Consider the following 24,566-nt stretch of genomic DNA (forward strand, 5'->3'; position numbering starts at 1 on the left):
GCGCAGTGGTTGAGAGTCCGCCTGCCGATGCAGGGGACACGGGTTCGTGCCCCGGTCCGGGAAGATCCCACATGCCGCGGAGCGGCTGGGCCCGTGAGCCATGGCCACTGAGCCTGCGCGTCCGGAGCCTGTGCTCCGCAACGGGAGAGGCCACAACAGTGAGAGGCCCGCGTACTGGAAAAAAAAAAAAAAAAAAAAAAAAAAAAAAAAAAGAAAAGAACTCATTGTAAACCATAATGTATTACGTAACTATAAAGGATCATTATTATTGAAACTTATGATTTTAGCCTTCTTTCCTTTTTAAATGCTTTGATCCACATTAGTGAATACTTAATACAGTGGTAACTTACTCAGTGGTTTCCTTGGAGACAGATGGTAACTAAGCCAGCTCTCTCCTTTTTTCCAGGTCACTCCCGGGAGCAAGGCTGCTACAGCTAATTTATGTGTTGGAGATGTAATCACAGCCATCGATGGGGAAAATACCAGCAATATGACGCACTTGGAAGCTCAGAACAAAATCAAGGGCTGCACAGACAACATGACTCTCACAGTAACCAGGTGAGGCCCGTGGAAACACTCGCTCATTTCTGGTCGACTGGAAGCTGCTTGTGGGCAGGGACTACCTCACCTATTTCAGGATCCCCTACCCACCCAGCTCAGTGCCTTGTACGGTGTAGGCAGGCAGAAGGTCTGTGGAATTGAAATTTCAGGTTGCTCATTTTCCTCTCTAATTTTCACACTGCTCTTCGTAGTGTGGGCATCTTTCTCTAAGATATTTGCATTTTCATCTGACCTAACACAACTAACCAAAATTTTGAGGTAGTGAAATCAGTATAATGAAATGAAAACCATCTTGTACACGTCGGAGCCCTACCCCCATGGGAGGTCCACTATTTTATTACTATCCCCTCAAAAGCACATTTATCCCTCATTCTTGTCTCCATTCCTATCTCATTCCACATCTTCTCCTTCAAGACATTCATTCATTACAGATTGATTTTTTTGATCCATTTACCAACACATTGAATGGCTCCATCTTGTATATATCTGGCCTTGTGCTGGGCACTCTGACAATAAAAGGATAAGTACAAATATTCTTTACCCGTAAGAGTGAAAAAATGCTACACTAATGAAAACTGAGACAAGACCTAGAGAGTTGCTGTGTGAATGGCACAAGGAAATCAAGCTCAGAAAAGGAGGCATCGGCTTTTGTTTGGTCCAGACACACTTCACGAACAAGTTGGTTATCTGGTCTGGATCGGGAACACTGGATGAGATAGAGGAGTCCCGAGCAGAGGCGGGCGGCATCAGGCACGCTCAGGAGCACGGAGGAGGCCGGTGTGGCTGGGTCAGTGGTACAGAGCACAGTGGGGGAGGATGAGGCTGGAAGAATGACAGCAGCTTGGGAAATCCCTCAGGGCTGAGCGCACACAGCCATCAGACATGATGTCATGAGGTTGGTGCTTCCGAAAATCACACTGATAGCAAAATGGAGGGGAAGGCGGGGGCAGAGTGCTAGTTCAGAGGCTAGCAGTCGGGCAAGAGGGGACACTTTCCCACTCCATTTTTAGTATATTTTACTTATTTAGCATGCATGAAACAACAGCTATGTCAATCTGTTGCAGATCTGAACAGAAAATCTGGTCTCCTCTGGTGACAGAGGAAGGGAAACGTCACCCATACAAGATGAATTTAGCCTCTGAACCCCAAGTAAGTACTTGCCCACCATGGCCCTTGCTCTCAGCACCCAGAGGCCTTTCTGCTTTTGACACAGCTAGGCACACTCCCGCTTTTCCTGCCCTGGAAGCAGGGGATAGGACGCAGGGGGAGGGCCCTCCGCTGACACTGCTGGGACCTGGCTCTTGTTTGGTTCTTCCCGTAAGGGAACTGCGGGAGGAAGGGGCTGGAAAACCCCAGGGCAGTGACGCCAAGGCCTGGGCTGGACACAGCGGGTAGGAAGGGGATACGGGAAGCGGGTGGAAGCTTTCCTGTGCAGAATAGGGTGGCAGAACCACAGCAAAATAGGGGTGCTGACTCAGCTCATTATGGATTGCAGATGCAAATGAATATGCCGGGGACAAAAAGAAGTTTGGGTCCTGAGGCCTAGAGCCTAGAGGAACTACAAGGAACTTCAGTAGTAAACCCAGACATTCCCCGCCCCACCCCGGGTCCCAGGTCCTACTGCCTGGTTTCCAAGAGCCTTAGGATGGGAATCTCTAGTTTTCTTACAGTGAGATCTTAAAATTACTAAAATAAAGTGGTAGTTCATATTGGAAAATGTGATAGGGAGCCAATGCACAATTTGTTGGCCAAATAGAATTTCCTGGACGGGAGACTGTCCTGAGATCCCATATTTGTACATAATAGATTATAAGTGATTGTATTTCTTCTTTTTTTTTTTTTTTTTTTTTTTTTTTGCGGCATGCGGGCCTCTCACTGTTGTGGCCTCTCCCGTTGCGGAGCACAGGCTCCGGACGCGCAGGCCTAGGGGCCATGGCTCACGGGCTTAGTTGCTCCGCGGCATGTGGGATCTTCCCGGACCAGGGCACGAACCCGTGTCTCCTGCATCGGCAGGCGGATTCTCAACCACTGCGCCACCAGGGAAGCCCTGTATTTCTTCTTTAACTACATCTCCTAAATTATCTACAATGAATGGGTAGTCTTTAGAAACAAGGGGAGAAACATAGAGAAGAATGTTTAGAACATCTTTGTAAAATTCCTCACACCTGATATGCTACTTTTCACAGTGTGTCTCTTGGATAAATTAATGAGTTGTTAGTGGTATGTTAAGTAGGTAAGTCGATAATGGCTTTTGAAAACTTTTAGACTGGTTTGTGATTGTTATACATTTAGCCCCATTTGAAGATTTGAACTTTTTTTTTTTCTAAATTTGGGACACTGTTTCATTTTTATGGTGTATTGAGATATAATCAAAAGATAACATACAGCTAGTTATCTTTTATACCTAAAACAGAAACTTGTATGAAATTGAACTCACTGGGTACATTAGTGTGGGTAAATTGAGTGGTTGTATGTGAATGGTATTTTCACAAATGTCTTCCATTAAAATGTCAGAAATGCAGTCACACAAAATTTTTTCTATTCATATAATAAAAATAATACTTAGTCCTAAGAGTCACTTTAAGGATCATTTTGCATCTGGCATTTCAAAACTGACATGACCGTATTATTGTGTACAGCCCCTCTAAGGAAAGCTCATGAAATGGCATTCAGTCTATAAACTGGCAGTTGTACAAACTAATTTAAAACATGCCGCAGTCAATTCCAATTTCCTAGGGAGTTCTCAGCCACTTCATTAAATTTACTATAAATGTTTTAATGTGTTAAGTCCTTATATGTTTTATAATATGTAAGGAATGATTTTGTTTTAATGTGGTCTATCTAAAATCCTAGTTTTCACTTTAGTAAGGCAATGCTTACATTTTAGTTATACTTTTTTTTTTTGCGGTATGCGGGCCTCTCACTGTTGTGGCCTCTCCCATTGCGGAGCACAGGCTCCGGACGCGCAGGCCTAGCGGCCATGGCTCACGGGCTTAGTTGCTCCGCGGCATGTGGGATCTTCCCGGACCAGGGCACGAACCCGTGTCTCCTGCATCGGCAGGCGGATTCTCAACCACTGCGCCACCAGGGAAGCCCTAGTTATACTTTTTATATGTATTATACTTGAATTTTCATCTTAAACATATAATCTGAGTACGTACATTAATCTTTTGAAGGTAGTTTTCTTCAGATTAAAAAACAACCTCCAACACTTTAACATCTAACTTGACTATACATTTCTTTTGATTCCAGTAATTCTTTGTTCATATGAAAAACTTCCCACCTCTCATTTTTCCAAAATCTTCCACTTCCAGTCATTCTAACACAGAGGAGTGACTAAGAGCAGAGTTCATGTATAATTAAAGGATTTGTTCATTCGTGTAAGGCTAGCCCACACCCCAGCTTATCTGAGGTCAGTGTAGTTACACACCTAGTTTATATTTCCTCATTATTGAGTTTCCTTGGAGACATAAATACAAAGCCCAAACAATGACATCATCCCTTCCAAAAGGCAGGCCCTGAATTAACCGCCTGACTTCTGGAAAGACCAGTATTCACATGGGGTTAGAGATACTCCTTTTATATACAAAACAGATACATTCTTAGGAGATTCTCTATAAAGGAAAAAAATCAGAATTTCCAACCTGCATTTTCTACTTACTGACTTCCATTCTAACTGAAAATGTGTTTCTATGGAAGGAGAAGGGAATGACACTGGTTGACTGTCTGCTGTGTGCTGGGCACTGTGCAATGGCTAAGAAAGAAGTAACTTGCCCAAAGCCGAGCAGGAAGCAACAGGGAAAAAACTGAGCCAAGACAGAAATATGAGGGCTCTTCCCTGGTGCTCAGCATCCTAAGATGCTCCTAAGGAATTGCTGTGGGGAAGGAGAGAGGAGGAAAGAATTGCAGTCCTGGCTGCCGCTGTCCACCTGCCCCACAGAGCTGCAGGGTAGCCAATGACGGGGGTCAGAGTCCCAGGCCACCCTTCGGGAAGTCGGCTGCTGTTAATGACCCCTTCTTATTCCTTGGGGTGATTGTGCCATAGAACGTACTTAACCATTCTTTGATTACTGCTGAAGTTATTTTCTTAACTAATTATACTTCCCCTTTGGTGAACAAGCTGTGTGTACTGAGCTTTTGTCCAACATGGATAAAGTCGGCTCAACGTAATGTATACAGTAAAACCGCACTGATTCCGACTTGTTGAAGAGGGAGACTATCTGAATCATCAGAAACACATTTTCATGTTGTCTTTTAAGTCAGTACACAGTGAATTAAGCTCGTGGTTTTCATCATCGTTTTCTAAGAAAGTGTGAAAGACTTGAAGGTTTAGTGAAGAAAAAAAAAAAAAAAAAAAACCAACAAGGAAGAGCAGTCGTTCTGGGCCCGGGTGTTAACGAGGAGTCCAGGATTCAGGAGGATTTCTGGGAGACCCAGAAAATAGGACGCACATCGAGTTTAGTAGGCTGCACAGAGTACGCTCTCACCGGGGAGCAGGGTTTGAACCAGAACACCCATGCAGAAAGCATCTTGCTCACTGAGTCATCAGAAAAGCCGTGATTTTTTTTTTTCAAAAGGCGAATGTTCGTTTAAAAAGTTTTCGGGGGTGTTCTTAAAGTAGCTCCTAGGTGTTGCAGCTGTAGTGATTATCCACCAAGTCCTGGCAGTCCAGCGTGGAGGTGGAGGGCGCTTCCGCAAATTACAGAAAGAGGGGAGTGAACACAGGAGGAACTCAAAAGGCCTTTCCCGCGGCTCCCCGGGCGCCGCGCTGTGGCAGGTGTCCCCCAGTGTTCCATCGGATCGGCCGTGGCCTTCTCCCACACAAAACACCAGATCAGTCATTCCCCGGAGCCCCTTCTGCCAGCGCACTGAGGCTTCTCTGCCGAGTCAGCAGCTGCTTCACTGGTGACACAACCACCCTCTTATCTTGCTTCTCTAAACCGCTCCTTCCTGGGGAATTCATCTCCACCTTTTATCATCTCCTGCTCCGCACTGAAGTGATGCTAGTTCCTCTCTTCCTGGTACTTAATCCCCCTGGAAATGTGCCCTGAAAGGGTGTTTCAGCTCTGGCTTGGATCCTGACAGCCCAGGGCATCGGGGGGTGTCCTGCCCATGGGTACCCAGCAGGAGATCATGCTCTGCTGGGCCTCAGGGAAGAACCAGGGGGCAGGGCGGGCGGATGAAACTGTACACGTGCCTGGCTCATGCAACGTCCTGGGTCTTGCCCCGTGTCAGGTGGGTTTGTCAGAGCCCCTCAGCTAGTCTGGCATTGAGCCAGGGCCATCATAGCTCACTGGAACGCCTCTCTCTCCCTGGCACTCAGCCTGTACCGTCCATCGAGGGGTGCATATTGGACACCTCCGTGATTTCTCCTCTGGATCTCTGCCCGCAGGAGGTCCTACACATAGGAAGCGCCCACAACCGGAGTGCCATGCCCTTTACCGCCTCACCTGCCTCCAGCCCTGCCCCCAGGGTCATCACAAACCAGTACAACAACCCAGCTGGCCTCTACTCCTCTGAAAACATCTCCAACTTCAACAACACCTTGGAGTCAAAGACGGCAGCCAGTGGGCAGGAGACGAATGGCAGAGGGTAAGTAGGCCCGTGCAGTCCGCTCTGGGCCAGTCCTGGAAGAGGCTTTTCCCACCAGGACAGGCTCGCGCAGGCAGTGGGGAGAAGGTTCAGCCACTAGCCCTGGGAGAAAAATGCCTACCTTAGCACGGTTCTTTCTGTGGTCATTTTCCTCATCTCTGAAAAGGGGGTAATACCACCTGCCTTGTAGGGCTGTTGTAAAATAAGAAGTAACCTGTAAAATGCCAGTACCGTGTCTGACACACCAACTGAGTATTCACCGAGACCTATGTTATTATTATCCTGGTTTCCGTGGTCATTGTCTTCTTCTAAGTGACCATTTTCCTTCCTTGACAGCTCTGCTGCTTCCCAAGAAACTTCAGTTTTTATAGTCTTGGCTTTCTGCTTATGATCACCATTTGGTCTGAGCAAGGCAAGAGTGCCTGAATGCAGTTTTTGGTGGAGCAGTGTTTGCCTTTTTCCCTCAAGTGGCCCAGCAGAGATAACAGAAAGAAGGCCATGAGGATATAAATGTGTGTCTGTTAGAACAGGTTCAGATCTGGGGCAGAGGCAGAGGTGGGCTTGCCCAGGGGAGAGGAAGGGTTGCAGGTGGCCAGGGTGGAGAAGTCTAAGGAAGCACCCTGCTTAGGGCTGGGGGGCGCCTGTCGCCTTTGGCCACAGCTGCCTCTAAGTCTTTATCCAAAGGCTCCTCTGCATCTTCCCAGCAGAGGGGGCCCAGAGTCGACGCCCTCCCAAACACTTGGAAGATGAATCCAGAAACACTGGGAATCCCACAGCCCATGGCAGAGAACTGGTTTGAGGACAGAGAGTAAGAGATGGGATCAGTTGTCTGTGGTGGAAAACGGGAGGGCCTAGGGCACGAGTTACCACCTCACATGCCCAAAGGTGGCAGGGAAGATAAGGACTCAAGGACAGAGCTCTGAGCACAGACGGGGGGAGCAGAGCGGCCCATGGCAGCTGGGCCGGGCGTGCCCCGTCCAGAGGGGGGACCACTCCTGGGCTCCAGACAGACACCACATGCAGGCCTAGGAGTCCCATTTCTGATGATTCATTTCGTCAAACCAGAAGTCAGAAAGCTTCTTTTCATCTGAAATCCCCTGATTTTTAGATGTTGCTGACAGTCAGACTTGTTGGAATGTATGTACCATGTGCTCCAAACTTGTCTGATCTCGGAGGATCTTTTCCGCCTGGAACCCTCAGTTCTTTTTTTTTCTTTAATTGAAGTATAGTTGATTTACAATCTTATGTTAGTTTCAGGTATTTATATGTATAAAGTGATTCAGTTTTTTATATATGTATATATATATATATTTTTTTTTTTTTCAGATTCTCTTCCCTTATAGGTTATTACAAGATGCTGAATATAGTTCCCTGTGCTATACAGTAAATCTTTGTTGTTTATTTATTTTATATATGGTGGTGTGTATCTGTTCTGCACTCTTAATTTATCCCTCCCCCCTTCCCTTTGGTAACCATAAATTTGTTTTCTATGTCTGTGACTGTTTCTGTTTTGTAAATAGATTCATTTGTATTATTTTTCAGATTCCGCATGTAAGTGATATCATATATTTGTCTGACTTACTTCACTTAGTATGATATTATCTAGGTCCATCCATGTTGCTGTAAATGGCACTGTTTCATTCATTTTTATGGCTAAGTAATATTCAGGGGTGTGTGTACGTGCGTGTGTACGTGCGTGCGTGTGTGCGCGTGCGTGCGTGCGTGTGTGTGTGTGTATCACATCTTCTTAAACCAAACGTCTGTTGATGGGCACTTGGGTTGTTTCCATGTCTTGGCTATTGTAAATAGTGCTGCAATGAACACTGGGGTACTTGTATCTCTTCGAATTAGAGTTTTCATCTTTTCTAGATATATGCCCAGGAGTGGGATTGCTGGACCATATGGTAGCTCTATTTTTGGTTTTTTAAGGAACCTCCGCTGTTCTCCATAGTGCCTACATTAATTTACATTCCCACCAACAGTGTAGGAGGGTTCTGTTTTCTCCACACCCTCTGCAGCATTTGTTCTTTGTAGACTTTTTAAAAAAAAATTTATTTATTTTTGGCTGCATTGGGTCTGTTTGTTGTTGGGTCTTTGTTGCTGCGTGCGGGCTTTCTCTAGTTGCGGCGAGTGGGGTCTACTCTTCGTTGCAGTGCACGGGCTTCTCATTGTGGTGGCTTCTCTTGTTGCAGAGCTCGGGCTCTAGAGCACAGGCTTCAGTAGTTGTGGTGCATGGGCTTAGTTGCTCCGCAGCATGTGGGAACTTCCTGGACCGGGGCTTGAACCCGTGTCCCCTGCATTGGCAGGCGGATTCTCAACCACTGCGCCACCGGGGAAGTCCCTCTTTGTAGACTTTTTGATGATGGCCATTCTAACTGGTGTGAGGTGATGCCTCATTGTAGTTTTGATTTGCATTTCTCTAATAATTAACGATGTTGAGCATCCATTCATGTGCTTGTTGGCCATATGTATGTTGTCTTTGGAGAAATGTCTCTTTAGGTCTTCTGCCCATTTTTTGATTGGGTTGTTGTTTTTGATATTAAGTCGTATGAGCTGTGTGCATATTTTGGAAAGTAACCCCTTATCAGTCGTATTGCTTGCAAATATTTTCTCCCAGTCTGTAGGTTGTCTTTTTGTTGCATTTAGGGTTGGAATCCTCAGTTCTTATACTAGCTCTGAAGCCAATTTTGCTGTTCAATTTCTTCTCAATTCACCTTTAATAAGACTCTGCCCAGCTGTCAGGGCGATTAAGTGGCAAACCCACTGCTGCAGATGTAGGTTAGGACAGGTTAAGGCACAAGGGGTTCCAAACTACTTAAATGTTTGGAAGGAGCTATTGTGGGGAGCCCCTTGATCATACTGTGCCCACAGTCCTTCTCCCCGAAAAAAGAGAGGCAGGTGTTCTGGGCACCATGCAGGTGCCTGTGCCCAGCACTGAGAGGGCCTTGCAATTTCCTTTTAAGCTGAGCAGGGCCTAGCAGGGGAGACTTTCTGCCGTGTGACTTTGGCTTTACAAGATGTTAAAGGTCACCAGCATTTCTTGTAGTAACCAAGGCAAAGTGGCTACTAATGCTTCTTCGTCCTATGGGGTACCTGAGGAAGAGCGCCATGCTGGGGCCCCCTAAGCTCTCCACGGACATACCCCGAAGGGAAGCTTTCTCCCAAGCAGCTCAGTGGGGAGTTGAGTGGTGGAAACACCGAGAGCCGTGATCCCCATTCTTTGCTGCTTTTGTGCTGGGGGAGGCTGAGAACGTGACCCTCTTTTACTGTCCCAGAGTGGAATGTTCCATGATCTGGATTTAATAACCCAGGAAATGACACATCCTTAATTGAAAGGCTGCTATGCATTGGCAGAAATATGTGCCAGGGAAGTATTTTTAGTATGGCCTTGGCCATTATTCTTTCATTAATGTCTTCTTTCTTCTTCTCTCCTGCTCCCCGCCTGTTCCCTCCCTCCAGTCTGAAACAATTAAATCTCTACTGTCTGGACACTGTGCGAGCCTTTCCTGCAGCCCCTCTCCCCTCCTGCGGCAGACCTTCTCGGCCACAGCAGCCTCTAAGTCTTTATCACAAGTCTCCTTCCAGGTCTTCTCAGCAGAGGGGTCCCGGCTCAGGCTCCATCCCAAACTCTCTGAGGATGAATCCAGCAACAGTGGGAAAACCGGCAACCCCTGGCAGAGGAAATACCCTGTGTGGGGGGGTCTCTGCTTACTGGTCTGTTCCGAGAGAGGCCACTTGTGCATATCAGTGAAGGAAGATCCTTGTGCAAACCCAGCAGCTACCAGGTCATGTTGCCGCTCTGTCAGCAGAAGTCACAAGCGCTCACCCGCCACTGTTTAGTCTGTGAAATTCGCTGAGGTTACAGAATTGGCTCACTTCATACTTTGCATCTGAGGTCATCACGATACCCGGGGGCGCACTCTGAGTTTCTTTGTCGCATGCCCTTCAAAGCAGCCTGGTGTGTGTGTGGCCATCTGTCTTGTAGGATTTCCCAGGGCCCCATCCCCATCAGACAAGAACACAGACAGCATTGCCACTGCCAAATTCAACGGGGAAGGCAGGCAAGAGGTGCCCGCCATCTGCCTCCTGTTCTCCCAGCACGCACGGTTGAATGGGAGGGCCTCTGGGTCAGTTCAGCTTAACAGTTGTCTACCGAGTGCCTACTGTGTACCAGGTGGGTGGAGGAAATGTGGCTCTGATCAGCAGAAAGCTTTCGCCTGCCCTCTGACCCCTTTCCACTGAGTTTAGGGGCTCTGGTCATTTTCTGGTGATTTGGGGCCTGGATTTCTTATATATGTGATACTGCTTGATACTTTCTTAAAGGTGCAGGCTTTATAGATAGAGGGGCCTGAGCCTGAACTCCAGCTCTGCCTCTTGCTAGCTGTGGGACCTTGGGCAAACCACGTAACTTCTGAAACTCAGTCTCTTCATCTATAAAGCAGGTAATACGAACTACCTCACCACCAGGTTATTGAGAAAATTTCAATGCGATGTGCAAAAACTATCCAGCCTGGGGCCTGGCCTCTGGTGGTGCTCAGTAAATGCTACTTGTTACTGATTTCAGCATGCACGAGGAGCTCCATACCCATCACTTCTGAGTACTAGGGGCTCCAGAGGACGGAAGCACATAGACAAATGTCATGGAGAAGATTTGCTGTAACTTAGGGTAAGCTGCTTCCTTTCCCAGCACTGTAGCTTAAGTTCAGCCAACCAGTACAGTTGATTACCTCCCTGATGGAGTGGTATTCATGGAATAATCACTTGGGCTCCCGTAGCCACCACAAAAGTCCCAAGATACTAACTCTTCCAATTTGTGTTCTCAGGTTATCCCCCCATAACCTCACGAGGCAGATTTCTAAGCAGGTACAGTGGAAATAAAGGGAAGCATTCACTGTTCTTTGTTCAGTTGATACCAGAGGGATATATTAGCCCTGACTCACTGGAGCTTGGTCAGAAGAAAACCTCCATCATGAAGGTGGCTGCTTTGCCCCTCTAACTAAACTTGCCCACAGCCCACAGAGAACTGGCTTGGGGGTCTGGATGTTCCTCCCTCTTCTCCTGGTGCCCAAAATTACTCCTCTGGTTTCTTATTAGATCCAATATCTAGGCCTTTGAAGATTAAAACTTAGGGAACATTCTGACCAGGCTCCCCTTCCAAAAATGATTACATAGGGTTTCTCAGAATTGCATATTTGGTGAACACTGGGGTAACGAAACGAGGTTGGGGCAGCTCAGACATGAACAGTTTTTTCTGAGCCAGCCTACATCCTTTCTCCCCACCTACATAAACATCACATACTAAAATCTCCTCTACATCATTTCCAGCTAGTGTCTAGCCTCCATCATTTGGAGAAAATTTGTCTTAAACTTAACTAAACTTTTTATTTTGCAATAATTGTAGATTCATATTGCACTTATAGGGAACAAAACAGAGAAATATCCCTGTAGCTTTCACCCAGTTTCCATCAATGCTAACATCCTGAAAACCATAAGCATGAAATCAAAACTAGAATATTGACATTTATATGGCCAAGATACAGAACATTTCTATCACCACAGAGATGCTTCAGGTTTCCCTTTTATAGACACACCCACTTCCCTCCCACCCCTACACCCCACTTTACCCCTGGCAACCCACTAAGCTGCTCTCCATTTCTGCACTTTTGTTATTTAACATTTCTTAACATTTTAAGAATGCTATTAATGGAATCACACAGTATGTAACTTTCAGAGATTGACTTTTTTTACCCACAATCATTCACTGAGATTTATCTGATTTTAGGTTAGGTTGTTTTAGGTACCAGCAGTTCCTTTTTTTTCTGTTCTGAAGATATGTATTTTTTTAATTGTGGTAAAAAACACATAGCATAAAATATACCATTTTTCAGTATAAAGTGCAGTAGTGGTAACTACATACATATTCTTGTACAGCAGATCTCTAGAAATTTTTTGTCTTGCAAAACAGAAACTCTCCACCCATTGAACAACTCCACTTTCCCTCCTCCCTCCATCTCTGGGCAACCACCATTCTATTTTCTGTTTATAAGACTACTTTAGACACCTCATATAAGTGGAATCATGCAGTATTTGTCTTTCTGTGACTGGCTTCTTTCACTTAGCATAATGTCCTCAAGGTTCATCCATGTTGCAGCATGGGACAGATTTTTTTTTTAAAGGCCGAATAATATCCATTATCTGAATATACTACATTTTCTTTATCCATTTATCTGTCAGTGGACTTTAGGTTACTTCCACCTCTCAGCTATTTATTGTAAACAATGCTGCAGTGAACATGAGTATGCAAATATTTCTATGAGAGCCTGATTTTTATTCTTTTGGACATATACCCAGAGGTGGGATTGCTGGATCATACAGTAGTTCTATTTTTAATTTTTTGAGTGATCTCCATAGTGTTTTCTATAGTGCTGTACCATTTTACATTCCCACCAACAGTGCACAGGGTTTCAGTTTCTCCATCCTCACCAACACTTGTTATTTTCTGGGTTTTTGTTTTGTTTTGGTTTTTGGTAGCAGCTATCCTAATGGGTGTAAGGTGATATGTCTCATGGCTTTGATTTGTATTTCCCTGATGAATAGTTATGTTGACCATCTTTTCACATGGTTGTTGGCCATTGTGTATCTTTTTGGAGAAATGTCACTTTAAGTCCTTTGCCCATTTAAAAAACCTGGTTATTTGGGGGGTTTTTTTTTGTGGAGTTGTAGGAATTCTGTATATATTCTGGACATTTTCTTATCAGATACATGGTTTGCAAATATTTTCTCCCATTCTGTAGATTGCCTTTTCACTGTTGATTGTTTCCTTTGTTATGTAGAAGCTTTTTAGTTTAATGTAGTCCCACTTGATTTTGATCCCTGTGCTTTTGCTGTCATATTCAAATCATTGCCAAGACTAATGCCATGAAGCTTTTCCCTGTTTTCTTCTAGGAGTTTTATGGTCTCAGGTCTTACAATAAGTCTTCAATTCATTTTTAGTTGATTTTTGTATATGGTGAGATAAAGGTCCAATTTCATTCTTTTGCACACAGATACCCAGCTTTCTCAATACCACTTATTGAAGAGAATATCCTTTCTGCATTGTGTATCCTTATGACCCTCATCAAAGATCATTTGACCTTATATGCCGGGGTTTATTTCTGGGCTGCATATTCTGTTCCTTCAGTCTATATGTCTTTATGCAAGTACCGTACTGTTTTGGTTACTGTAGTTTTGCAGTATGGTCTCCTCTCCACCCCACCCCCCACACCTGTTTGTTTGTTTTGGCCCTGACATGCGGCCTGTGGGATCTTATTTCCCTGACCAGGGATCAAACCCATGCCCCCTGCATTGGAAGTGTGGAATCTTAACCACTGGACTGCCAGGAAAGTCCCCTCCACTATGTTTTGATGTCAGGAAGTGTGATACCTCTGGTCTCGTTTTTCTTCTTTAATATTTCTTTGGCTATTTGGGGTTCTTTGAGATACCTTATGAATATTAGGATTTTTTTTTTCTGTTTCTGCAAAAAATGCTGTTGGGATTTTGATAGGGATTGCATTGAATCTGTACATCACTTTGAGTAGTACTGACATTTTTAGCAATATTAATTCTTCTAATCCATGAAAATGGATATATCTCCATTTATTTTTGTCTTCAACTTTTTTCATTGATGTTTCATAGTTTTCAGAACAAGTCTTTTGCCTCCTTGGATAAGTTTATTCCCAAGTATTGTATTCTTTTGTTGCTATTTTAAATAGGATTGTTTTCTTAATTTTCTTTTTGGATTATTCTTTGTTAGTATATAGAAACACAATTGATTTTTGTGTATCGATTTTGTGTCCTGCAACTTTGCTGAATTCCTTTATTAGTTTTAACAATTCTTTTTTTGGCCACACACTGTGGCATGCGGGATCTTAGTTCCTTGACCAGGGATCAAACCTGTGCCCCTGGCAGTGGAAGCGTGGAGTCGTAACCACTGGACCGCCAGGGAAGTCCTAGTTTTAACAATTCTTTTCATGTATGGAAGCTTTAGGGTTTTCCACATATAAGATCATGTCATCTGTGAACAAAGATAATTTTACTTCTTGCTTTCCAATTTGGATGCCTTTTATTTCCTTTTCTTGCCTAGTTGCTCTGGTCAGGACTTCTATTACTATGTTGAATGGAAGTGGTGAGAGTGGGCATCCTTGTCTGGTTCCTGATCTTAGAGGAAAAACTTACTTTTTCAATATTGAGTATGATGTTAGATGTAAGCTTGTCATACATGGCCTCTATTATGTTGAAGTAATTTTCTTCTATTCCTAGTTTTTTTAGTGTTTTTATCATGAAAGTATACTGAGTTTTGTCAAATGCTTTTTCTGCATCAATTGAAATGATGATGTGGTTTTTGTCTTCTAATCTGCATTCTGTTAATATTAGTGTACTAATTACGTTGACTGATTTTTATATGTTGAGCCATCTTTGCATTTCAGAAGCAAATCCCACTTACTCATAGTGTATAATCATTTTAATGTGCTCTTGAATTCAGTTTGCTGAGGATTTTTGCATCAATATTCATCAGGGATATTGGTCTGTAGTTTTCTTTTCCTGTAGTATCTTTGTCTGGTTCTGCTATCAGGGTACTGCTGGCCTCACAGAATGAATTTGTAAGTGTTCCCTCCTCTTCAGTTTTTTTTTGTTTGTTTGTTTGTTTTATGCGGTACACGGGCCTCTCACTGTTGCGGCCTCTCCCGTTGCAGAGCATAGGCTCTGGACGTGCAGGCCCAGCGGCCATGGCTCACGGGCCCAGCCATTCCATGGCATGTGGGATCCTCCCAGACCGGGTCATGAACCGGTGTCCCCTGCATCAGCAGGCGGACTCTCAACCACTGCGCCACTAGAGAAGCCCTCCTCTTGAGTTTTTTTGGGAAGACTTTGAGAAGGACTGGTGTTAATTTTTCTTTGAATAGTTGGTAGAATTCTCCAGTGAAGCCATCTGGTCCTGGGCTTTTTTGTTGTTAGATTTTTTTTTTTTTAAGACCTCTTATGACAGAAAAAAAAAAAAAAATTATTTAACTTATTTATTTTGGGCCACGTTGGGTCTTTGTTGCTGTGTGCGGGCTTTCTCTAGTTGTGGTGAGCAGGGGCTACTCTTCGTTTTGGTGCACGGGCTTCTTATTGTGGTGGCTTCTCTTGTTGCAGAGCATGGGCTCTAGGAGCAGGCTTTAGAGCACAGGCTCAGTAGTTGTGGCGCACGGGCTTAGCTGCTCTGCAGCACGTGGGATCTTCCTGGACCAGGGCTCAAACCCGTGTCCCCTGCATTGGCAGGTGGATTCTTAACCCCTGTGCCACCAGGGAAGCCCTGTTGGGATAATTTTTTTTTTTTTTTTTTTTTTTTTGGTACTCGGGCCTCTCACTTTTGTGGCCTCTCCCCGTTGTGGAGCACAGGCTCCGGAAGCACAGGCTCAGCGGCCATGGCTCACGGGCCCAGCTGCTCCCCGGCATGTGGGATCTTCCCAGACTGGGGCACGAACCCATGTCCCCTGCATCAGCAGGCAGACTCTCAACCACTGCGCCACCAGGGAAGCCTAGGAGATTTTTGATTACTGATTCAATCATGGTATTTATTATCTCTTCAGATTTATTTTTTCTTTCATGATTCAGTCTTGGTAGGAACTTATCTATTTCTTCTAGGCTATCCAGTTTGTTGGTATATAACTGTTCATAATAGTCTTTTATGATCTTTTTTATTTCTGTCATAGGCATGGTAGTGTGTCCTCTTTCATTTCTGATTTTTTGTTATTTCAGTCTTCTCTACTTTTTTCTTAGTCTAGCTAAGGGTTTGTCAATTTTGTTGATCTTTTCAAAAAACCAGACTCTTAATTTTGTTCATTTTCCTATTGTTTTTCTCTTTTCTATTTTATGTCTGCTGTAGTCTTTATTATTTTCTTCCTTCTGCTAACGTTACTTATTTATTTAAATTTATTTTATTATTTGGCTGCATTGGGTCTTTATTGCTGTGCGTGGGCTTTCTCTGGTTGTGGTGAGTGGGGGCTACTCTTTGTTGCAGTGCATGGGCTTCTCATTGCGGTGACTTCTCTTGTGTGGAGCACAGGCTCCAGGTGCGCGGGCTTCAGTAGTTGCGGCACGCGGGCTCAGCAGTTGTGGCTCATGGGCTCTAGAGCGCAGGCTCAGTAGTTGTGGCGCATGGACTTAGTTGCTCTGCAGCATGTGGGATCTTCCCGGAGCAGGGCTCGAACCCATGTCCCCTGCATTGGCAGGGAGATTCTGAAGCACTGTGCCACCAGGGAAGTCCCCTTCTGCTAATTTTAGTTTGTTCTTCTTTTTCTTGTTCCTTGAGGTGTAAAGTTTGCTTATTTGAGATCTTTCTTCTTTTAAACTAGGCATTACTGCTACTATAGTGTTTTTTCTCAGCTTTTGCTATGTCCTGTAAGTTTTGATATATTCTTTTTTCATTTTCATTTGTCTCAAAATGTTTTCTAATTTCCATTGTGACTTCTTTGTCTCATTGTTCATGAGTGGGTTGTTTAATTTCCGCATGTTTGTGAACTTTCCAGTTTTCCTTTTGCTGTTGATTTCTAGTTTCATTCCATTGTGGTCAGAAAAGATACTTGGTGATTTCAGTCTTCTTAAATTTGTGAAGACTTTTTTGTGGCCTAACCTGTGATCTATCTTGGAGAATGCTCTGTGTGCACTTGAGAAGAATGTATATTCTGCTGTTGTTGGGTGTAGTGTTCTGTATGTGTTAGGTACGTAGTGTTCTGTATGTGTTAGGTACAACTGGTCTATAGTGTGGTTCAGGTCCTCAGTTTGCTTATAAATCTTCTGTCTGGTTGTTCTATCCTCTTTTGTTCCTTTTTATTCCATGGTATGGATATACCACAGTTTGTTTAACCATTTACCCATTGAAGGACATCGGGGTTGTGTCTTATTTTTGGCTATTATGGATAAAGTGGCTGTAAAGGTTTGTGAACAGGTTTTTGTGTAACCATACATTTTCATCTCTGGGATAAATGACCAGGAGTACAATTGCTGGGTCATAAGGTAGTTACATGTTTAATTTTACAGAAACTACCAAACAGTTTTGCAGAATATCTGTACCATTTTACATTCCTACTTAACAATGTTTGCTCTAGTTTCTCTGTATCCTCTCCAGCATTTGGTGTTGCCACTATTTTTCATTCTAGCTATTCTCATAGGTGTGTAGTAATGTATCACTGTGGTTTTAATTTGCACTTGCCTTGTGGGTAATGATGTTGAACATCTTTTCATGAGCTTATTTGCCATCAACAAAGGCTAGAGGCTTATGTGCCTCTAGTCCTTTTCCGGATATCTGGGCTCAGATCACCTCCTGCCTCTCAGCCTCGGCTGTTTTTTCAGAAGCCTCCACACTCTAGGGAAGAGGGACAGTGTACCCAGTGGAGCCAAAGAACAAATATCAGATGGTGGTGCAATTTATCAACACAGAAGGATAGGTTTGTATGTAAACAAGTTCTAATTTGTGAGAAATTAAGCCACATGCTCTCCAGTCCACCAGGCTGTCTCCCAGGTTCAAGAATGCAGGCAATGGCTACCAACAGTTTTCTCAGCAAATCTAACCACTTCACCTTTAGGGGTGAAGACAATTTTACAAGTGCAAATGAATTATTCCAATTATGTTTACTCATTTTGCATCCACTCATTGTATAACTAGCTCACGTCATTTTAAAAAGAAAACTGAGGGACTTCCCTGTCAGTCCAGTGGTTAGGACTTAGTACTTTCACTGCCATGGGCCCAGGTTCAGTCCTTGGTAGGGGAACTAAGATCCTGCAAGCCACGCAGCATGGCCAAAATAAAAAATTAAATTAAATTTAAAAGAAAGAAAGAAAACTGAGGTATAGGTTTTCCCTGGGTAATTCTCCCCAAGTTACTTCTTCCTCTCCTCTCTTTTTCTTTTTCCTGTCAGCCTCCTGGGGCACTTGAAGTACTCAGGTTCCCAGCAGGAAGCAGGGTCAGTAACAGCAATGAAGCTCACAGAATGAACATGCTCTGCTGCTCTCAGGGAAGGTCAAAATTTAAGTAGAAGAGACTTACCAGCTGGTCACTTGCAACAGGCTGCAGTGGGGGGAAGGGAAGCCACCACCCCTGTATGTCCACAGATGCTGGTCCCTGCTCTTCTCTCTCTCCCTCCCACCCTCAGATGGACCTGACCATCACCAGTCAGGTGATGGGCCACCATGAGGAGTGGTTTTAACCAAGGTGGGGATGGAAGTCCAGTTTCCCCACTCTGCTGTGTTGACACTGGAGGTTACTGGAGGCTGCTCATTATTGCTGGAGTGGGAGTTCTGGCTACCCACACGGCCTCCATAGACTCACTGCAGGTGCGTGGTGGCCTTGTCACTGCTGGGTGGAGGTGACATACGGGCTCCCTACTGGAGCCTGGAGTGTATGACCACTGTCATTCCTTGGGTCCCAAGGTCTCTGGCTGGTCTGCCTTCTTCTGTCCCCCTTTCAGAGTCTTCTCTTTCCTTTAAATATAAATTTTATTTATTTATTTATTTATTTTTGGCTCCGTTGGGTCTTTTGTTGCTGCGCGTGGGCTTTCTCTAGTTGCGGCGAGCAGGGGCCACTCTTCACTGTGGTGCGCGGGCTTCTCATTGTGGTGGCTTCTCTTGTTGCGGAGCATGGGCTCTACGTGCATGGACTTCAGTAGTTGTGGCACGTGGGCTCTAGAGCAGAGGCTCGGTAGTTGTGGCACACAGGCTTAAGTTGATCCACGGCATGTGGGATCTTCCCCGACCAGGGCTCGAACCCGTGTCCCCTGCATTGGCAGGCGGATTCTTAACCGCTGCGCCACCAGGGAAGTCCCCCTGAGCCTTCTTGTGTTTATCTTATATAGAGTGTCCAGGGTTTTTAGTTGTACTTAGTGGGAGAAATAGGGAAACATGTCTACTCCATCTTCCCAGATGGGAAAACGATCTTTATGAAGAGAATGTTTTCTCCTGTCTGGATGCATCTTATAATTCAAGCAATCCCTCTTTGCGTCCCAAACTTTGTCACACACACAGGCAGTTTTAGTGCAGAACCAATGCTGACTTAGTATGTGAGAAAATGATGCCATTAAGGTTTTATCAGCAGTGGGGATTTTTTTCTTATGGCTTCCTCGTTTTAGTTGAGATTTATATACAGATTATTAAGTTGCTGTCATAGGTGATGGCTCAAGTTTAAAAAAAAAAAAAAATTAAAGAGTCCCTTATGTCCCCACTCTGGTCACTTCACTGTTTTGATGGAGTAGATGCTCATCCCAGGGTTGCTGTTCCAAAACCATGGGTATGCTTTTCCTCTGTTCTCCTTGACCTTCTACCTTCACCCCAGCTGCTCTTGTGGCTGGAACAGGCCTTTGTGTCACATAAGGTCTGCAGGCTCAGCCTCTGAAATCCTCCTCTTGGAAACGAGCTCAAGTGGAGTTTTCTCCTGACGTGCTAAAGACCACCAGCCTTAAACACCCAGCTACGTCAGCCACCTCTTCAGGCAGAGTGCCACCTGGCTGTGATACCCCTGGGGAGACAGGCTCTGTGGTCAAGGCCTAAAAGGCTGGCAGAAAACAAACATTTAGGGAAAGGGCATACATTCAGCACCAAGTCTGACTCAGGGAGAAACAAGAAGCAGGAAACATGAAGAGTGTAATGGATAGTTACTCCAAAGGAGTTAAATTTGATTACAATCTTGTATTTTGTTATTAAAATTGTAAAGACTGGGTTTAGAAGACTGTGCTTACTTTTAGTGACCCACTCTCAGAAGTTTTTCTCCTGGTGACTCAGTCATGTAGCTCCTATTTTTGAGAGCTTATCACTATAGAATTCTTCCTTTCAATGCTGTTACTATATATAAAAAGTGAGAATGCTTTTTTGGGGGGCTCCATTTTTCATGCATGTTTTTGTCCTAGAATTTTTTTTAAAATATATTGTGATGTCATTTGTCTATATCTGATAGTCTAACATCTAAGACTTGGGTCTTAGGATATTATCTTTGAATTAAACAGATCAATGCTTCAAATAAGGCGATGGGTATTTAAAGTGCTTTATAAATTGTCAAGTGGTAGAAAGATATTATCATTATTTGAGAACAAATAGTAAGCTGTTTTCTTTTCATTAATCATGGAAATACTTTCTAAGACCATTTGCTGGAAGAATATGTGATGACCTTGTAATTTGGCTTCTGTCATTTTTAGCAGTCCCTTGGTGGCTTCCAGACATAACAACATACACCAAAGAAGGGGAAAAATTCTCCCCAAGAACATTCCACGGTCTGATCTTGATTTTAAAATAGTTCTAAGTGTAACAGAAAAAAAATATTTGTCAAAATAACGTAATACATTTATTATAGGGCAAGCTCAGAACTCAAGACCCAAAGAAAGAGTCCAGCATGTATCTCAGACAACAGGGCTTAAAAGGTGGGGCCACAGGAAGCCTGTGGAAGCCACCACAGGTGGCCCCTGGTTACAACTGCTCCTCAGGGTGGCCCATCACCTGCCTGGGGGGTGGAGGTAAAGAGACACGGACAGAGACCAGCAGCTGTGGACGGGCAGGGGTAGTGGCTTCCCCACACCCCCCACCACCATGGCCTGCACAAGTGACCAGCTGATGAATCTCTCTACTTACATTTTGACCTTCCCTGAGAGCAGCAGAACAGATGTCAGTCTTTGAGGGCTTTGTCCTCTATCGTGAGAACCTGGCTGTAGTCAAAGGGAAAACCTAGAGCTTCACTGATGCGAGTGACCCTGCTTCCAGCCGGGGCCTTGAGTCACATTTAAAATGGAATGTGAACTGATTATGCAATGGGTGGGTGAGAAACTGCACCACCATCTGGTATTTCCTCTCTGGCTCTACTGGGCACACTGCCCCTCTTCCCTAGCAGGTGGAGGCTTCTGAAAAAGCAGCCGAGGGCTTCCCTGGTGGCACAGTGGTTGGGAGTCTGCCTGCCGATGCAGGGGACACGGGTTCGTGCCCCGGTCCGGGAGGATCCCACGTGCCGTGGAGCGGCGGGGCCCGTGAGCCATGGCCGCTGAGCCTGTGCGTCCGGAGCCTGTGCTCTGCGGCGGGAGAGGCCACAAAAGTGAAAGGCCCGCGTACCACAAAAAAAAAAAAAAAAAAAAAAAAAAAAAAGCAGCCGAGGCTGAGAGGCAGGAGGTGATCTGGGCCCAGGAGGCTGGACTGCCCATGTCCCTGGCACAGCCCTGGGGCTTCCCTGCAACCCCACAGGAGCAGGGAGAGGGTGCAGTGAGGAGGAGAAAGGCACTTAATCCACTTCTCTAACACCTACCATGCCCCAGCCCTGTGCCAGCCACTGATACAGGGCAGGAACACAGTGGTGAACAAGGCAGGCCATGGCCCTGCCCTCATGGGGCTTACTTTCCAAGGGAAGACAGACCATAAAGAAACAAGTATAACTGATGGGGAGTGAGAAACAACATGGAGAAAGATGCAGCAGAGCAAGGGGAAGAGTGACAGGGATGGAGTGGACTGTTTTAAGCTGAGGGTCGGGGACCCTCTCTGAGGAGGGACATCTGAGCAGAGACCTGAGTGAAGTGTGGAAGCCACAGAGCTCTCTGGGGAGGGAGCGTTGCAGGCAGGGGGAGCGGGATGTGCAAAGGCCCTGAGGCTGGCGTGTCCTAGAAACCCCATGAAGGCTGGTCTCACTGGAGCGAGCAAGGGTTGCCAGGCGATGTGTCTGGAGAGGGGAGCAGGGGGCCGCGCCTTGTAGGGCCTTTCTACTTTTTGTAATGAATATTTACTCCAAAGGAGGTGAATTTGGTTAAGCTTGTGTCTTGTTACTAAAACTGTGAATATTTGGTTCTGAGTCAGATGGGAACACTTGGAGCTACATCCCCACACACAGTCTGATTCTTGTGTTTAAAATACCACTCTGGCCCTCTGGTCAAAAAAGTAAGGCAGTCCTGGGGGCTGAGGTCAGGGGGAGGTGTGGGCGGCAAGGCCTGGCTTGTCCCGTCCCTGGGCCCGAGCTGAGGCCCGAGCTGAGGCATCTGCCCCTCGCTCAACGGAACAGCACTTCACTGTTTACAAAGTACTTACCTCGAGAGTGTCATACTGAGTGAAGTCAGTCAGATAAGGACAAATATCATGTGATATCGCATATGTGTGGAATCTAAAAAATGGTACAAAGGAACTTATTTACAAAACAGAGAGTCGCAGATGTAGAAAACAGACTTATGGTTACCAGGGTTAAGGGGGGGCAGAGGTAGAGGGATAAACTGGGAGATTGGGATTGACACATACACACTACTATATATAAATAGATAACTAATAAGGACCCTGTGTGCAGCACAGGGAACTCTCCTCAACACTCTGTAATGGCCTATTTGGGAAAAGAATCTAAAAAAGAATGGATATAGGCATATGTATAACTGATTCACTTTGCTGTACACCTGCAACTAACACAACATTGCAAATCAACTCTACTCCAATAAAAAAAAACAAGAAAACAGAAAACAAAGTTCTTGCCTTTCTCATCCTTGCCAACAATCGTGTGAACTGAGCAGGGCAGACACTATTACTTCTGTGTGGTAGGTGAAGAGACCAGAGCTCCTTGCTGTGAGAATTAGGAGTTTATGGAGACAGAGGGAGAGGCTTTTGATGTCATAGCAATAAAGAACACTGATCTCTGCTCTGGGGAAAGAATGTGGCCTGTACTAAGGGGACCCAGCTGAGTTTTTAGTGCTCAGATTGTGGTTGACATTTTCCCTCTTCTAAATTCTTTCGACATCATGTTGTTTATGTAATTTTGAAAGAAGCACGGCATTCCCATTCCATGGGATTAGGCTAAAAAGTAATTGAATCACTGAAACTATTTGGAAAACTAGCCTCTTATTGTCTGGAAGCAGCAGCCAGGTCTGCCTACATACACCTCACAGTATCGGCAGGAGGTCTATGGCTGCATTAAAGAACGCTTCGTCCACTGGGATCATTTCTCTCCACCCTTTGATTCATGGGTGCCTTCTCTTGGAAGGGGGTGCCTGGTGAAATATTTTCTCCTAACTTCTGACATGTCCTAATGAACTTGCAAACATTCTTCACAGCTTAGACCATTCTCAGCTTCCAAGCGGACTCGTCATTGACAAAGAATCTGAAGTTTACAAGATGCTTCAGGAGAAACAAGAGTTAAATGAGCCTCCGAAACAGTCCACTTCATTCCTGGTTTTGCAGGAAATTCTGGAGTCTGAGGAGAAAGGTAATCAGTCGTGTGTGTGTGTGTGTGTGTGTGTGTGTGTGTGTGTGTGTGTGTGTGTGTGTGTGTGTGTGTGTGTGTGTGTGTGTGTGTGTGTGTGTGTGTGTGTGTGGTCAGAGGCTCTTGTTCAAGGCCTGGGCTGAGGAGCAGTCATTGCTGAAACACAGATGAACACAGCCCTGATTGCAAGGCACGCCTCTTAAAAGGCTAAAAGCTCTTTTTTTTAAAAAAAGAGGGAACTCCGTGGCGGTCCAGTGGTTAGGACTCTGCGCTTTCACTGCTGAGGGCGCAGGTTCAATGCCTGGTCAGGGAACTAAGATTCTGTAAGCTGCGAGGCCCGGCGAAAATAAAAAAGGAAAAGGGGGGTGGAGTTGGGGGAGGAATGAATGAGCTCCCAGCCACACCTGCCTAGCTGTTTCCTGTCACAGGCGCATGGGGAGGCTGAGGACGTGGGGAGCTTGACTGTTGTGGGATTCTGTCGTCTGTCCCTTGGCCACTGGTTCGGTTTGAGCCCACACACCATGTTTCTGTGGTGGTTGGCACCTCTGAGTGGGTGAAGGCCATGGGATATGAATGACAAGCAGAATGAAATGAATCAGCAGCAGTGAAGCCAGGCTCTGAGCTTTACTTTGGGGCCATGTGCTTGTTCTTGCTCTAGAGAGGACGGCTTCCTGAGAACTGGAGGGCCCCCAGTTTGGCCACCCCCCCCCCCCACCGAGTGACCTTAGGCAAGTCTCTAAACCCTTCCAGGCTTGTTTGCTCATATGTCAATCAGGGATAAAAACCCTTTCCTCTAAGACTTGTGTGTGGATCAAATGTTATAAATTACACAAAACACCCGTCACTGTGACCGGCACACAGTAGGTGCTTCGTAACTGTTGTGATGTTTGAGACCTCATCAAGAGGCTCCAGGCCAGCCTCAGCTTGTCCACACGTGAGCTCCAATGCCCGAGGCGCCCAGGGCCACACATGTGGCTCTGCAGGCCTCAGGAGATAGTCTGTGCCCTCTACACATCATACACTCTGTGTTACTTATGATAATTTCCAAGTGGGTGGCAGCAAAGCTGTCTCAATAGCTTTGTAACAACAACAAGGAGAAATTCCTGGCAGATGGGTGTGTTGCAGAAGAGATGTTTTTTTCCCCTTCTCACAAAAGTGACCTGTGAGCGACAGCTCTCGGGCTTGCCCACCTCCC

General features: G+C 45.3%; 1 protein-coding gene and 1 long non-coding RNA gene across 2 annotated transcripts in view; both read left to right on the top strand.

Annotated features, from left to right (window-relative positions):
* Nucleotides 1–24,566, top strand: part of PDLIM1 (PDZ and LIM domain 1) — a 47,868-nt gene that overhangs the window by 16,602 nt on the left and 6,700 nt on the right. Inside the window, exons 2-5 of the mRNA XM_059054529.2 lie at nt 407–558; nt 1,626–1,710; nt 5,954–6,153; nt 23,223–23,374. Of these exons, the coding sequence (XP_058910512.1) occupies nt 407–558; nt 1,626–1,710; nt 5,954–6,153; nt 23,223–23,374 (589 nt within the window). The remainder of the gene's footprint in view (nt 1–406; nt 559–1,625; nt 1,711–5,953; nt 6,154–23,222; nt 23,375–24,566) is intronic.
* Nucleotides 6,570–7,563, top strand: LOC136793520 (uncharacterized). Its single transcript, XR_010838863.1, has 2 exons — nt 6,570–6,961; nt 7,480–7,563. It is a non-coding gene; the product is annotated as an uncharacterized lncRNA (long non-coding RNA).

Source organism: Kogia breviceps, chromosome 2 (assembly GCF_026419965.1).
Source record: "Kogia breviceps isolate mKogBre1 chromosome 2, mKogBre1 haplotype 1, whole genome shotgun sequence".
Lineage (NCBI taxonomy): Eukaryota > Metazoa > Chordata > Mammalia > Artiodactyla > Physeteridae > Kogia > Kogia breviceps.